The sequence below is a fragment of the Tachypleus tridentatus genome, chromosome 7 (assembly GCF_004210375.1).
Source record: "Tachypleus tridentatus isolate NWPU-2018 chromosome 7, ASM421037v1, whole genome shotgun sequence".
Taxonomy (NCBI): Eukaryota; Metazoa; Arthropoda; class Merostomata; order Xiphosura; family Limulidae; genus Tachypleus; species Tachypleus tridentatus.
The window spans coordinates 75,213,899-75,230,242 of record NC_134831.1 but is presented as its reverse complement, the minus strand read 5'-3'; the positions used below and the strand labels follow the sequence as shown (position 1 = coordinate 75,230,242).

Genomic DNA, 16,344 nt, shown 5'->3' with positions numbered 1-16,344 from the left:
GTATTTGGAATTCATGTTATACAGTTTTTGCTTACATTACTTACTTATATTACTTACATTATATATGTGCTGTCCTTTTTCACATAATAAATTTCAGTGATCAAATTATCTTTAATACTAAAGTGGGCATGCATTTGTTATGCTCCAAATAATTTAATGGTATGAAAAATAGATATTATCCACTAATATATTGGTTGCATACACATGTTAAGCATCTTAAGTATTTAATGTGCCTTTCCAAGTTATTTATCTCACTCATCAGGAGAAATATTTTGGTATCCAGTTTATACGTAACTCATTTATTGATGTTTCAGGTTTCAAGGGTTTGTTTTCTTCAATAAAGGATCAAAAGCAAAGTAAACTTATTTAACATCAGTTTAAAGAATTATTTAAAGAATATTGTAGACTGTATGATGCAAAGAGAACATAAACTAGAAATTTATATTTAAGTAGTTTTAAATTCAATGGTTGTATTTAAAAGAGAATCTTATAGAATTGTTACACAAATTTATGTTTAAAAATTTAATAATTTTCAACTCTGATGTTTGCAGTTAAAACAAAGTTTGCAGTATTGTACTTATTATATGCCCCCGCTAGTACAGGTGTATGTCTCCGGATTTACAATGCTAAAATCAGGGGTTCGATTCCCCTCGGTGGGCTGAGCAGATAGCCCTTTGTGGCTTTGCTATACGAAAAACACACACACACACACTTATTATATAATTATAACTTCCTTCTCTTTAGTTTCTTGTGTTTTTCATATTTCACAGTAACTGAAGCTGTCCAGTTGAATAAAAGATTGACAAGAGTTAACCATCAGCAAAATGCTACAATAAAGGAAATTCAGAATGAGAGCTTTAACTTGTCCAGAGAAGTTATTGAACTCAGGTAAAGTGAAATGTACAATAAGGAATATCTCATACTTAGCCCAGATCAGTTCTCCTTTATACATATAATTAACTACATAACAGAAGTACAACATCATCTTCTTCACAGTTGGAAACACCAAAGACCTTAATATCCACAGCAAATTTAAATGATTTCATTGATGTAAATCAAGAAGAACAAATGGCCCTGCGCTGAGACCTGAGGTGATGATAATGCAATTTATTTGAGCTCCATTTGTAACAACCCTTCATCTTCTTCCCTCCTTCTTGATACAATGAGCCAACTTATCCCCTATTCTTATAGGGATAAGTTTAAACAAAGCATTTATGTAGTACACTATCATATATTTTATGAAAACAGATATACCAAATCTTCACATTTGTACCCTAGTCTACATAAGCAGTAACCACATCAAAGACTGTCAAAGATTAATAAGGGAAGAATTTTTATGTAAAACCATGTTGACTCTTCAACAAAATTAACTTTGTTAAATGGCTTTCCAAAGCATCTCTCATCAGGTTTTCAAAAATCTCTCCCACTTCTATCATTATAAAAGAAGGAAACATAGCCACCTTTGCTTGTCATTAAAAACAATCTTTAGAAATGTTAGTATAGTTTTTCATCCTTCATATTCAAGAAATGATTAAAACAGTAAGGGACCATTTTAAAATATATCCAGTAATGCCTCAAATGAACAAAAGCTTTCTGTCTTTTCCCAATGGATTTAACAGCAACATGCCTCATTTTTTCCTGTACTCATTAATTTAACTCAAACTTTAAAAGGTTTACTGGAATTAAAACTCGTATTTGAGATTTTCATTGAGTGGTTTAAATCCTTTGACACAGTGTGGCTGGAAGAAGTTCTTTATGTCAAAGGGATAAATGCAGCCTGGATGTCCATATCTGTGTCAGTAAACCATTATAATAACCCCAAACAACAATATTGAAAAAAGTGTCATTAAACCTAAGCAACTTGAGTCCAGAGGATATCTTTATAAGACTCTCAAGTATTCATCATAAACAAGTGCTCTTAAGTCAAACAGTGAGTCCACACAACAGGAAAGAGGATATACAGTGAAACCAAATACATACCATGGTAAAGAACATTACCATTGATGCAATCAAGATTTTATCTGTGAGAAAAGGTAGCTTCTGAATCCATCAAGGATTACTTAGACAAAGCTCATGCACTACTGAACTGAATGATATGTTTGTCTCATGTAACATCTATAAATCAAAACAATTACAACACTTAGCATAATATATAACCTTTAACAGTAGTACTTCACTCTTTCAGAAAGCATAACCACAAGTTGCTGCAATATAGCCCACTGGTATTCAAAGAGATTGCCAGAGAAGATCTTAACTGGATCTTGAAATGGTTTAGGCAAATTGTTGCCTGGAATGCAATAAATGTCACCAAAGGCTCCACTATTATGAGGCTTTATGATCACAGGTTACAGCTTGTCATGGCTGAGGAAGTCTAAAACTAAAAGGATTTGGAATGCAATTGTAATTCTATGAAAAAGTTACCTAAAACCCATTAGGATATAATAGTTACAACAGTAATAGGATCTTAGAAGGATAGCTGTGAGATGTTAAAATCTATTACTTGTTGAACTAAAGAAGTGGATTTTTATGGAGGTGTTTTCTTGAGGATATCATGTGGGAAACATGTCTTTCATGATTGTAACAGATTTTACATCTAGAACATTAAAAATTGGTGTAACTGTAAATGATAACTAACAATTCATCAAAGAGCTGCCCAAGTATTAAGTTATTTACAGAATGATATCAGCTGGTTTACCTAAGGATTAACACAAAATCTCATGAGCATGTGCATGCCAATTTGTATCATGTATACTACACACTATAAAAATATATATATGAACCCTGGCTCTGTGAATATATTTAGCATTTTCACTAACAAAACGTTGCTAAGAGCATTATACAATCATAGTTATTAGAATAATTTAAATATTAGAAATCAGACTGAATGAGAGAAATATTTTGAAAGATGATGATTTTGAGTAAAATATCTATTAAAGACATGAATATGAAGGATCACCAGACAGCAATTAAGTTTGATCAGTGTTTAATGAAATGTCAAGTTATTTGAAGGTATTTGTGTTAACTGACTTCACAAAAGAGTTTGTAATTTTCATGTGTTTTACTGTATTGTTTAATATTTTTTTAATTTATGTAAATAACAGACTGAGCTATTCCATGGATTGTATGTGATTTATGTGTGTTAAAGGATGTTTGTTTATGCTAGATTTAAATTGTGTGTATTTCATAGTATTTTCTTTTGTTTGTGAAAGGTAAAGGTAACGTTAAGGCATGTTTTAATTTGTTTCTGTAATTTATTATAAGAATAATTGTGTTCATTCATATTATATGGATCACAAGCATGATTCATAGATGCAATTGAAGAATATAAATTTATAAATTGCTAAACAAATTAAATTGAATAGTTCGATTGATGCAGGTCTGAAATATGGAAAAGCAAATGGAGCTACAATATGTAGATATTGTTGCTACAACCCTTTCATGTCTCATTATTTTTTTAATTGTGTGTAGATGTTCTTCACTTAATTGAGAGTTTGTGTTGAACGTGAGTGTTCAGTTATGGTCTGTGTGTTAAGCATAACCCTAGAGACTGATCCCTAATCTTGGTTGAAGGTCAGTGTTGAAACATTTGTGTTTTGAACCTGGCTATTCTAGGTTGTTACTATAACCATGTGAATGGACAGCAGTGTTAATAATGTTAATATGTTAGTGTACATTGGTCATTGTGGTAAGGAGTTCTTGGAGATTTGCTGAGCTTGGAATTGAAATTTGTATTCTAAATACATCAAATTGTTCTAGATTTCATATAAACTAGAGGAACTACAATTTCCCATGGAAATGCTTTGAAATGATGGAATAGTTAATGGAAAGGTGATAAAAACACTTATCTGTGTATTGCCACAGTTTGTCAGTGAATTGTTTTTTATACTTGTGGTATATATTACATATGTTGTTGTTTTTTTTTCCTTTTTTACAGTTGAATTATTTAATATTAAGCTTTATTAGGAAACCCAAGTCAACTTATTTTTGTGTTGGCAGTTTGTTTTCCAATAAATACAACACCCTAAAAATAATTAAAATGTTTTTTCTTTGTTTTCTTAAAGTTACTTTATAATATTTTTTGGCTTTTTTCATTTACGTTTTATTAGAATATTTTGCGTGCACGATGTATAATTATGAGAAATCTTAAAAGTGTGAAGAGTAAACTTTTATCCTAGTGTCTGAATTTGAACAATAAACCTGTAGTAAGAAACTGTTGCGAGGCTTAAAAACTAAAATGAAAGTTAATTTATACAATTCGCTATGCACATAAAAATCTACATTAATGTAAACTAGAAACTGCCCAGTAAATATATGAAACAACAGTATTAATTCTGAAAAACTAGTAGATCAAAGTAGGGTAAAATAATCGAGATATCAATAAAAAAATTATTATTTTTTAATTTTTAAATTTCTTTCAGAAGCTTTCTAGCCATGTCAATTCTGTGTCATTTTTTTTACCAATCACCATGTGACATTGGTATGTCTTAGCATTATCCATACTATATTACGTTTCATAAATATCAACTAAAACATTTTCTTATGCACCAATATTTTTGTTTGTTTAGTTTCTCTTGGTATAGAAAAAAATTCAATTGTCATATATTCTAAATAACACATAATTTATTATTTTAAACCAGTTTTCTTAACCAAGTTTTGAAAAATACACAATTACAAACAAATGTAAAAAAAATTTAATAAATAAATAAAATTGCTGTAAAAATAATAATGAGGTCAACGTTTAGACCAAGTAACTTGTGAAGGTTGTTTGAAACTTTGACCACACTCTTCCCTAGTTATTTTAACAAGTTCTTTTAATTTCGAGTTGAAAGAAACTGAAATATTTACACCTGACCATCAAACTTTTCCAACAAAAATAGTTCCTAATAGCAACTGTGGAACTTAAATTAAATTTTCCATCATATTTTATCAATTAATTAATCAAACAGTTATTTTATTTTTTTCATTATAGAATGGAATTAAAACGAAAACACTTTCCAAAACCTCTTTATGCTGAATCACAGACAGAAAACCTCAAGCTTAAGATCCAAACTCAAAAGGTAATGAGACATCTATATATACTATATAATATATATATATATGTAACTTTTGTGTAACAGTTTATTTTATGTTGTGACTTAAAATCACATAAGTCTACTGAAGTGAGTTAACAACAGCTTCTCAAGATTCCCATACTTACCTGTCTCCAGCAATTAATGCTTATTAATGTAAAGATACATGAAACTGCTGTAGCTAACCATTAGGTCATCAAGAACCAGACCACAGTTAAAAGTTGAAATAAAATAAAATATACTATCTACTTTTACAACTACGTGGAAGAGATATTCAGTGTGCGAGGCTGAACCCTTGTGCATATTGGTGTTTGGACCTTGGGTAAATTTTCACTCCAGCTATGGCCACGATCTCAAGACGTTTTTTGTAATGTCTTTGATGATTTTTTTTCTAAAACTTATACTAAAACTAATCCCAGAATACTCTAATCTGTTCATTTGAACAATAAGTTAGTAAGACACTCAAAGTGGCTTATAATTTTTCTTTATTCAGTTTTATGACAAACTAACATTATATATCATTTACAGAAGGTATATAAATCTAATGGCTATATTAATAACTTCAGTTACAAAATTAGCCATTTCAGTTTTGTGGTTAGGGAGGTTAGCTAAGAACGAATTACAAACAAAGTTTCATGAGGAACCTGTTGTGACTGTTTCTAAGATGTTCCAAAAGAACAGTAAATTCCTAAGTTTATATCTATTTCTTTTAAACCAGTTTGAATATATACATTAGCATATAAAATTATTTAGTTATAAGGGCCAAACTTTCATAAGAGTCCATTTTTCAATGTTGAAAAAAATCTTCTCCTATAAATATGATTTTATACAGTTCTTTAAAATATAACTACTGAAAAACCTTGCATCAAACATCTAGCTCTCAGGCTACGTTCGGTCATATTTTTCCATGTTGTGTTATTCACGTGTTCAACTTTACCAGATTATATTTCACCTAGAATAAAAAGGCAAAAATCAAACAAATTGTAATAAGATATATCCTTCTGCTACCTTTTTACTGTCATAATACTTCAGGAGCCAACTTCATTTACCATCCATTCTAGAAATACAAATTTGAAACCCATCACCGACATACGTATCACCTATATACATTAACAAAGACAGGTGTAGAAACTTGTGTTATTTCCTTTACATTTCTGCAGTAAACCCAGCTACAGCAGGCTAATAAAAGTAGTTATTTTGTATTATACCACTTCCACAGATCATAAATGTAAGCTTAATGTGGTATTATACTAAGTAGTGATAAACATGTATATAAAGAGTTGAATTAAAATGGTAATCTCTTCTACCCATTTTGTAAACTAATTTACATGCATTTCATACTGTTTACAATTTTTTTGTTATAAATATATCCCCAATTATTACTCACAGATTTAGCTTTGTACTTTATCAGTTATTTAACCGTAAAACTACCCACTACTTATGTCATTTCAGTGTTAGTCATACAGTTAGAAAAATACACATCTGTTATGTAACCCTACTTTCAAGAACTTTTCTAAAAGGAAATCAAGTCAATTTGTAACTAATACATTTTAAATCCACCCTACCCTAGTCCTCTACACATGGTAGAAACTAAATATGGTGGGAAGAGCATAATACACTCTGTATATTATCTTTTGAAGTAAAACTGAAGTATGGGAAAACCCATAAAGAAGCTCTCATAATTTTATGTTCAATAACTTTTACTGAAGATTGCAATTTAGCCTTACCCTCTAAGTCATTGATAACAGCAAATATCTTGGCTGTTGTGTATAATGATGTAACAAAATGACATAATTTGAGTATCTACACTAGGTATGTTTGTAAGAGAGATCCTCTGCTGAAAAAAGTAGTTTTATTACAAGCTCCAAAAGAACATGTCAGAAATATCTTTTGATGCCTTGTATTTGGAGTATGATTAAATCAAATTATATACTTTTTATTATTTATGACTTTAGACTCTCATCTTTTCATTTATGTAAAAATTTGTAATTATTGTCTTGAAAATTAACAACCATAAAGGAAATCACATGATTATGGTGTCATGTTATTTTGGATATTTTTATATATTTAAAATCAGCTAATTACAAATATTCAAAATATAAATGTGTACTAATTAAATACAATAAAGGCTTGAATCATACTTAATTTTTTTTATTTGTGTTATTGCTTTGAAATTAAATCTTTCTGCTGATGACATGTTACTTTTAATACCCCATCATTGTGTATTTTCTCAGTTTGCTGGAAAATTTTGATGCAAACTCAACACATTATATGTATTTGTTTGGAAAAACGTTCTCAAGGAAATTTGACCCACGTGCTATTTAAAACTCTTTTAGTGTTAGACTTGTCACTTATAGTTCTAACAGATGTATGTATGGGATATCGGGTAGAATTGCAATGTTATTCAGTAAGAGAAAGAATAGCTTGTTTTTGTGTTTTTGAGCAAAGCCACCTTGGGATATCTGCTGTGTCTACCACAGGGAATTGAACATCAGATTTTAGCCATCATAAACTAACTGCTGGCTCACAAGGAGACAAAAGAAATAAATAGTTCCATTCTTTTATATATGAAGGTTTTTAACAACATAAAACTACTGTTCCTGTCCACATTTCAGTTACTGTTGTCTCATATTTTAAAAATTATTTGAGAAAGTTAGTGTGTTGTTATTATGTTGATTATTTTATATGAAATTATAAGAGTTGGTTTGATGCTATAGAATTATCAGCTTCACAGCAATAAGTAGAGTGATACGGAAATCAAATCTAAGTAGTGATATTTACTTTTAAACATATATATTAAGTTATAGAAATATCTTAATCATCATGATATGTATAGAATATGAGTGAGAGAAGTAATATGTACACGTAACAAAAACATTATGCTATTCTCAAGTTCAGTTGAGATGCACTAATAATACAGGTGAAAGTTTTTATAATATTCTTATTTTTAAATTCATGCATGTTTAAGCAGATTCAAGAAGAAATGAAACATCTTAAGGAACTATTGAAGTTTAGCAGGGAGGAAAATGAGGTGTGTTTTTATCATGTCGTTTTTAATTACTGACTCTTCCATTAGTCTATTGTGATATTCTAGGTGTTATGAGCACTAAACACAACCAGAATGTTGTGTTTTTATCACGTCGTTTTTAATTACTGACTCTTCCATTAGTCTATTGTGATATTCTAGGTGTTATGAGCACTAAACACAACCAGAATGTTTTGTTTGCAGAATTTCAACTGTTTTTAATAAAAATAAATCATGACATCTTTACAAGTAATACATAGATTCTAAATTATATTCAACAACATAAAATAACTGAACTTTTGGTCACTGCAACTGTATATCAATAGAAACTGTAAAATTAACCACCACAAGTTTCACATGTTAATATTTCCTTTCTTTCCCTATCCACTTCCAAAGTGTAATTCATGTATCAACCATCAACATTGCATCATGCTCCACCATTGGACCTACTTTTCTCTTGCATTCTGCTTTTATAATAATCACTTGACAGCTTCCAACAAAATTAGGATGGTCGCAGGTTGGAAGCCAAAATTACTCAAAAACTGAAATAAATTGCACATTCTAAGGGTATTGTTGGATATACAAAACTGTTTGGTTTAAGAATTATTATTTTGATTGTGTAGTAAATTATTATTTATTGACCATTTAGTTTTCATAGCAGGAGTGTTGAAAGTTAATTATTTTGAGGGTGATGACTGTGACAAGTTTCGTTGTGTGGTTCTTTATGAGTCATATAATGTGAATGCAGTTTGATTGTTGTAATATTGTTGATGTTGTTTTACTTGAAGCCTCTAATTTTTTCTTGTTGTGCGAATATTGTTGTCATTAAAGGGTTAGATAAATATGTGTTACAAATACATGTAGATGCAGTGTACAAGAAAAAGTTAAGTTAGTAGAAGTAAAATTAGACTGTGTCATTGTTAATTAAGCTGTAGTAGGTGATATCTAAAGTGTGTTTCACAGTTTAACATCAATGAAAAAAGATAATTTGTCTTGTTAAGAGGTGTTCTAAAGTAGATGAACCAGCCTGCAAACAACTATGGCAGCACACAGACTGATGTAAGTGAATTTGTTGCAAATTATATAGTAAGAAACAGAATAGAGAAAGATAATTTTTGTCAGTTAGATTCTAAAGTAATTAAATGTGGATGTTTAACAAGAAAAGTGAAATGTGTATAATTTTGTGATACATCTGTGCTAACCAATAGTTATAGTGGTGATTTTGTAATGAGTTTTACAGCTTGTAACAACAAAGATAAAGAAGAATAATCCATCTTGTTGGTTGGGTTCTAAAGTAATAGAACCGGTCTGTGTGGACTATTATGAAAAGGAGACAATTATTCAAAGCTCTAGCTATAACTGTGGTAACCAGTAGTGTAATGATTTTTCTTCTATGTATATTTAACTTGTTTCGAACAAATTATTTTAAGACAAGTGAATTGTGTGCTATCCATTTATTGTTCACATTTATTGCCAACAAGTCACAGACACCTGCTGTAAGTGAATCCAGGCCTATGTACAAAAAACCTGAGAAATATGTATACTGTTGGATTGAATTAAGATAGGATGTGAGCTGAAAGAGGAACTACTTAAGCTTCCTAAGCTGCACAAATTTACTGTATTTTATTACACTAGCTAATGTCATATAAGAGTGAAGAACACTGAGAGGTTTTAAGAACTTCATATTAAGTTATTTAACATCAGACTTACTTGTAGAGGATCTTACCTATTTAGCACTGGAGGATTTACTTTCCCAGAAGGAAAGTTACTAAATAAAAGCATCACCCAAGCTTTTTGAAAATTTCTTATAAAAAGATGGTTTTCAATTTTTTTTTATATTTTCTTCCCTTTCTCTGTCTTTTTCTTTCTCTTATCGTTATAAGTTAATTTTTCTAATCTTTTGAATCAGATGCAGGCATGCATTTCTGTAGAATATCTCTTTTTTTTTCTGTTAAAGTTTAGTAAAAATCTTGATACAAAATGTACATAGAAGAACAATTCATACACTTCTCAGAGGGAATACATATTTACATTAAAAACACATAAATTATGGTGAGAAACCAAGCAGTCTTATTTCTACTTGAGATTTGTTTTTATATTTTACATTTATATTTAATTGGTACTTCGTACATATTATCTTCCTACCAGTGCAGGAATTAGTGAATAATTTATTGAAGTTTCATTGCAGAATTCTGTAGTCTATAAGAGTGAATAGTTTTACCTTCAATATCTTAGATTTTTATAAGAGTGGATTATCTACTTTGAACAATTTTGTTGGTCATAAGAGTAAGAGTGAATGTAAAGTAATTAATATTAATTGTAGATTGTTTCTACTGTACTTTAAGCTACTTAACTGATACATTGGGTGTAAAAAGCTATTCATGAATTAAATGTGAATGATAAAGATACGTAAAAAAGAATGTTAATTTTCTTTATTACATCTTTCTAGAAAACTGTTGTGGCATTTAAGAGAGCAAATGAAATGGTGCAAGAGTACTTGGAACATTTGAAGCAAACAGAAAAAGAAAAAGATACAATACAGATGGAGCTTAAGCAGGCTAATATTGAAATTCAGAAATTACGGGAAGATTTTGCCAATCAGGAAGTAAAACTATACAAAGCACAAGAAAACCACCAAGATGTTGTGAAGCAGTGGAGAATGAAGGTTTGTTTAGTTAACCCTAACCCACTTATGATTTGATTATGTGAATTGTGCAAGTGGGCTTCTTGACTGCAATACTTCCTTTAACTGATTACTTAATACTGATTTTATGTGAAAAAAAGTGTATTACTTTAATAATGCTCCATCTGATTTTCACATCAATCTGACATTATTGCAAATGTAAGAAATCATACACACTACTAGATATATATAGTACCTTATTCTTTGGAAGTTCAAAAAGATTTTTAATTAATGGTGGCTTTTGTTACTAGATTTAAAATGTTTATTCATATTCTACTGGACTACTACATTGTTATTTTTTGATTAATGTGGCTTCTGACTCTTCAACATTAGGTTAAAATAAATTATTTTCATTTATGTAGAATTACTCATAAATATAAGCAAATGTGTTAATTTAACTTCAAGGTGTTATTTATATTCAAAGGCTTAATGCTTGCTCATGATATTCAGAGGCATACCAAGCTTATTTAGTTCACATTATTTAAATATTTAGATTTATGAGGTTCAGTGATGCTGTAATCCATAAAAGGAGGTTAACTCTCAAGATTTCTAACACATGTAAGAGTATCGCCCACTCAAAAGTAATGGGACAAGTACTCTCACCCCAATCTCACACCACACTGTACCCTAATCTCACATTTCACAGCTAACTGAAATAAATAAATTTTGTGAAATCAAGTTTGACTGACAAAGAGGCACAAAAGTGAAATTTAATCATTCATACATCAGTAAATTCCTTTGTGATCCAATCAAAATTAAGGTCTTTTATGAAGTGAATTCATTATGCATTCATACAATAAATGTTTGGTAAAAATCAGTTACATTAACAACCTTTAATATATATATAAGCTAGTGTGGTTTGATGACACTACACTCCAACAATTAACAACAAAAGTTTAATATTGTTGTTAGTCTGTGTACTTTAAGTATAAAATGAAATGTATAGACAAGAAAACAAGAACTATATTTTTTTATTTCTCAGTTTAGAGTCTGTGTTGATTAAAGAGATTTCATTTTATTAAAAATATTGGTGATATAACAGTAAATACCTTAATTCAGAAACAAGTTAAGTTTAAAATTGAAATGAAGTTTTTATTTAAATGATAAATTTTATGCACTTGGCTCTAAACTAGGTGATCCCACACTATATCTTTTCTTTAGGTTTATTATATCAACTCTTACTACACTTATAAGGTTTCATTACTTCCCTCACATCTCCTTTGCACCCCAAACACTAAAATCATTATGGACAGACAGCAATGAAACTGCTCTGGATAAATGCATTTTGGCTTTTATGGCTTCTCCTATTTCAAGAAACCAAGTGTGATGTGATGTAACACACACTGGCTCTTACATAGGTTAGGTAACTTCAGAGAATGTTTTGTACATTTGAAAAAGAGATTTTCTTAGCATTTCCAATATTTCTGTTACTTAATAATCAAGTCTGAAGGATTTTCTTTAATTTCTTGAAGTTGGGATGCTACTTGTTTAGGCTTTTAATATTTCTAGGAATGGTTAAGTGGTACCTTTAATTGGTGATTCTTTTTATGTTTTTTGGGACTGGGGAAAGCTAGCTACCTTCCAACATCTTTGGTTGTCCATTTAAAGATTTCAGATGTTATAAGAATGAATTGAATCTCTTTAATAATTTGTAAAATAGTTTTTCCTGAATATTTAGTAGTTTCTTGAGCTAGAGAGTTAGTTCCAAATTTACCTTTTGAGGCTTTTTATCTCTCAAAATGAGGGTGTTATATTACTTTATAAATATGAAATATCATTTCTAGGAATGAGAAATCTATCTTGCAAGGTATTTTATCTCCACAGAAGCTGAGAGATTATCTTTCAAAATATATAGTACCTCTAGATTGTGTTAGATGTATTTAGAAAAACCACTCAGAATATTTCAGATTTTTAAAACCTTAACGTCTTTCATGAAAGATTGTAAAAAACATTTAACTACAGCATTAATATTAAAATTAGATATACATCTATATCTACAAAGTAAACCTAAAATAATGTGACAGTGAAATATTACTATCAAAATAAGTAAAACATATGTTCAGATGAAGTAAAATACCCTAGAAATTTATATTTACTGGACTATAAGGCTTTTTTGTAGTATTGTAACAAATCAAATTTTTGCAATTGTAATTAAATTAATTAGAACTAAGGAAAATCTTTCAAAGCATAATTAGCGGTAAGACAGCTTATTATATAATTTACTATACAAACCACACATACATTCCACTTTAAGTTTGGATGACTGACTGTTGTAGAAAAAAAATGAATCATATATACCAAATACTATTGTTTATGTTGGTTAATTTAATATCCCTTGTAAAAAACGTTCATTTCACCTACATATTATGAATTAAACTTCTGAATTGTTGGCTGAAAAGCAATAAGCTACAGTAATGTATAAATTTAATTCATCTGAGTCACAAATCTTTTAATAGGATTTTGAATTTTTTATCATGGTGATATAATCTAAGTAAGATCAAATTAAAAGTTCAATAACATTTCATGTATTTTGAACAACATGCTTTTACATATTATTTTTCCTTCTGCAGGAGTTAATGAAGGAAGACAAATGTAACAAAGACACCCAGACCAAAAGTCCTGAGGGTAAAATAGGAGTTGGAACTCAGACTATGTTAAGTTCATCCAAATTACATCTTGTTCAGCCAGTTTCAGAAGGTGCTATAAAAATGAATAAAAACAGCAGTAAAAAAGATCAGAAAGATGATATAACAACAGAAATTGGGGTTTCTGATGAAACATATATGTGTTTGAATACTGTTTCAAATGAAGAAGCCAAAGTAATACAATCAAACTTTTGTACAGATAATTCTGAAGTCTCTCATGGATTACAAAAGAATCAAGACAACATGTGTGTTCTGCTTAGTCAGATTTCAGATTGTTCTCCAAAATCAAAATGTAATCTCCAAAAAGTCAAAGCAGATGATTTCATACAGAATGAAGAAAGTTCACAGTTGCAAGATCAACAAGAAACAGGTTTTGATATTCAAACGTTCAAAGATAATAAAGAAGCTGTGAATATCCAGTCAGAAAACAATAAAGCTGTTGAAATGTCTTTTAAATCAGTTGGAAATAATAATGAAAGTTATTTGTGTTCTGCAGTAGTCCATGGTTCAGATATTTGTGTAAGGCAAGACTGTAGTTCTTTAATGAATAAACCTATTCCAGAACTGTATGAAAACAGGAAAACAGATGAAAAATTTAGTTCATCATACAAAAACAATGCTGAGTTTCAATTCAATGGAGAGACCTTAGTCTCAAAATGTTCAATATCAGTCAAAGGCACTGTGATGAATGATAAATGGATTTCAAAGAATATCAACATAGAACCTGAAGACATTATTACATTATCAAACAATTCTGTAAAAAATAATAAAATTTCTGGGATAGGTAGAACATTCAATATATTGAATCAAAAGTCTCTCTCACATATAGATAACAAAGAAAATATCATTGGTCAGAAAGAAGTAACTCAACATTTGCTTGAGAATGAACCCTTGTTGTTAAATTATTCAGATACCTCTTTTGTTTCTAGTTTTCCAAAATGTTTCAACAATGAGTTGAGTTGTGGAAAGCCAGAGACATCCATTTTCCATGAAGAAGTAGCACAGTACACACAAAAGAAGCAAGCTTTGACATTTACAGATAAAAATTCATTGCAAACAAGCCATAGTAATACCCAGTCCTCTCCTTCCATACCTTTAGAGCATAGTTGTCAAGTATGTGCAATACCTACATCTACCTACTCCAACACATCATTGAAATTAATTACAGAAACTACAAGAAGTAGCTGTGTCACTGAGAAAAACTACAACACTGTGCATCCTTGCCATGCCACTTCTCAACTAGATAGCAAAGGAAATCATGAGATAGCTCATTTGTCAGATTCAGCCTCTAACTGTTATACCACATCATTAACTGCAACAGCTGCAAAAAATAATTGCTTCAGTGAAAACAGTCTAATGTATTCCAATTTGGTTACTCACAAAGTTGAAAAAAAGACTGTATTGGCAAAAGATAATACCTTAAAGTCATCATCTCAAGATCCAGATATGACAATGAATGATAAAGATGAACCACTTCTTCATATTTCAAAGAAAAAAGAGTTTGTCCAACAGACAATACAACAGGACATAACTACTGATAACCACGAGAAAATAACAGTATCAATATCTAATGGTTCTTATATTAAGAATGATTTATCAAGCCCAAAGGGTTTTGTACAGTCTGTTGCTCTAACAGAATCTTCCAGCATTCAACAGAAGGAATCCAACAAAGATATTTTGTCTTTAACTCCTGATGAAAAAATATCATCTAATGAAAAGGAAAAGAGCAAATGTGTTGAACTCCATCAGATGCAATCAACACACACACCAAAGCAAGATGCTTGGGAGCCACCTATAAAAAAACCTAAAACACTGTAAAATTTTATTTGTTAGTTTTTGATTGATTTACATACATGCATTATAAATATTTAAATACCTTAATATTGTGTTCCATTTTGGTTTTTATTTACATTAATTTTTGTTATAAAATATTCATGTTTTGCTCTTCCACACATGATGAATCAACACCTAATCTTTTTATGTCATTACCTGGGATATGAGTAAATTAGATTGATGTCAATCCAACACTTATAATTAGCAATATAAACTTAGAAGCATCATATACATGTATCCATTAACTATTACATTAAAATATGTAATAGAGCAAAATTTGGTTTGCTGTCATATGCAAAACGTAAGCATTTATAATAGTTTTATACACTGCGCTTATCAGTACCACATAATATTTCAGGAATTTAAACTTTTGTTAATCCTGCAAAAAGATAACTAACGTACTTACTGTACTAACGTCATTCAGAAAAACATGTATAATTCAACACTTAAATTCTAACTGTTTCTATTGTTATGAGTCATAATATTAAGAAATTACCTTTGTCTTCTCATTGCTGTGAAAAACAATTTTTGTGTGGTTAGATTATGGCATATTGCCATTTCTAGGTGTGACCAGGAATCAAAATATAACATTCCCATATTTCACAGGAATATAAAACATTGCTTAAGGAATTTCATCTTTCTAGTTGGCTTTCCTCATCAGGAATGTGCATGGTACATCCATAATCCTTTAGTTCAACCAGTGAAAGTGAACATATTCATGAGAAAATGCAACATTACGTGAGGGAATGTAGTCTTCCTGATAGCTTTCCCTCATGTTAGTTTTATTTTATTTTATTATTTCTATCTCTTAGGATTTGGGGACGTGCCCACTAGAAAATGTTTGAAAACTTAATGTTATGAGATTGAATATTGAGCCATTTTAATGCAAATACTGCATACAAACAATGAAAGGTGTTGAATTAAAAGAAATAAATTTTAATACATAACTGTAGGTATAACATCCCACAAATTGGCATATTTTAGTTCAAAAACTAGGTACTGTGGTCTTTCTTTCATGTATTGCATTTAGAGCATTTCGTTTCAATGGCCAGCAGTAATCATCCATCATGCTGAATTTCCACCTGATAC

General features: G+C 30.0%; 1 protein-coding gene across 2 annotated transcripts in view; it reads left to right on the top strand.

Moving 5' to 3' along the window:
- LOC143255997 (uncharacterized) overlaps nt 1-15,350 on the top strand; it is a 31,118-nt gene extending 15,768 nt beyond the window's left edge. For both annotated transcript variants that reach the window (XM_076512516.1, XM_076512515.1), the window contains 5 exons: nt 771-888; nt 4,970-5,057; nt 8,041-8,100; nt 10,544-10,759; nt 13,348-15,350. In XM_076512516.1, the coding sequence (XP_076368631.1) occupies nt 771-888; nt 4,970-5,057; nt 8,041-8,100; nt 10,544-10,759; nt 13,348-15,240 (2,375 nt within the window). In that variant the 3' untranslated portion in view covers nt 15,241-15,350. The remainder of the gene's footprint in view (nt 1-770; nt 889-4,969; nt 5,058-8,040; nt 8,101-10,543; nt 10,760-13,347) is intronic.
- Nucleotides 15,351-16,344: the final 994 nt, after the last annotated feature.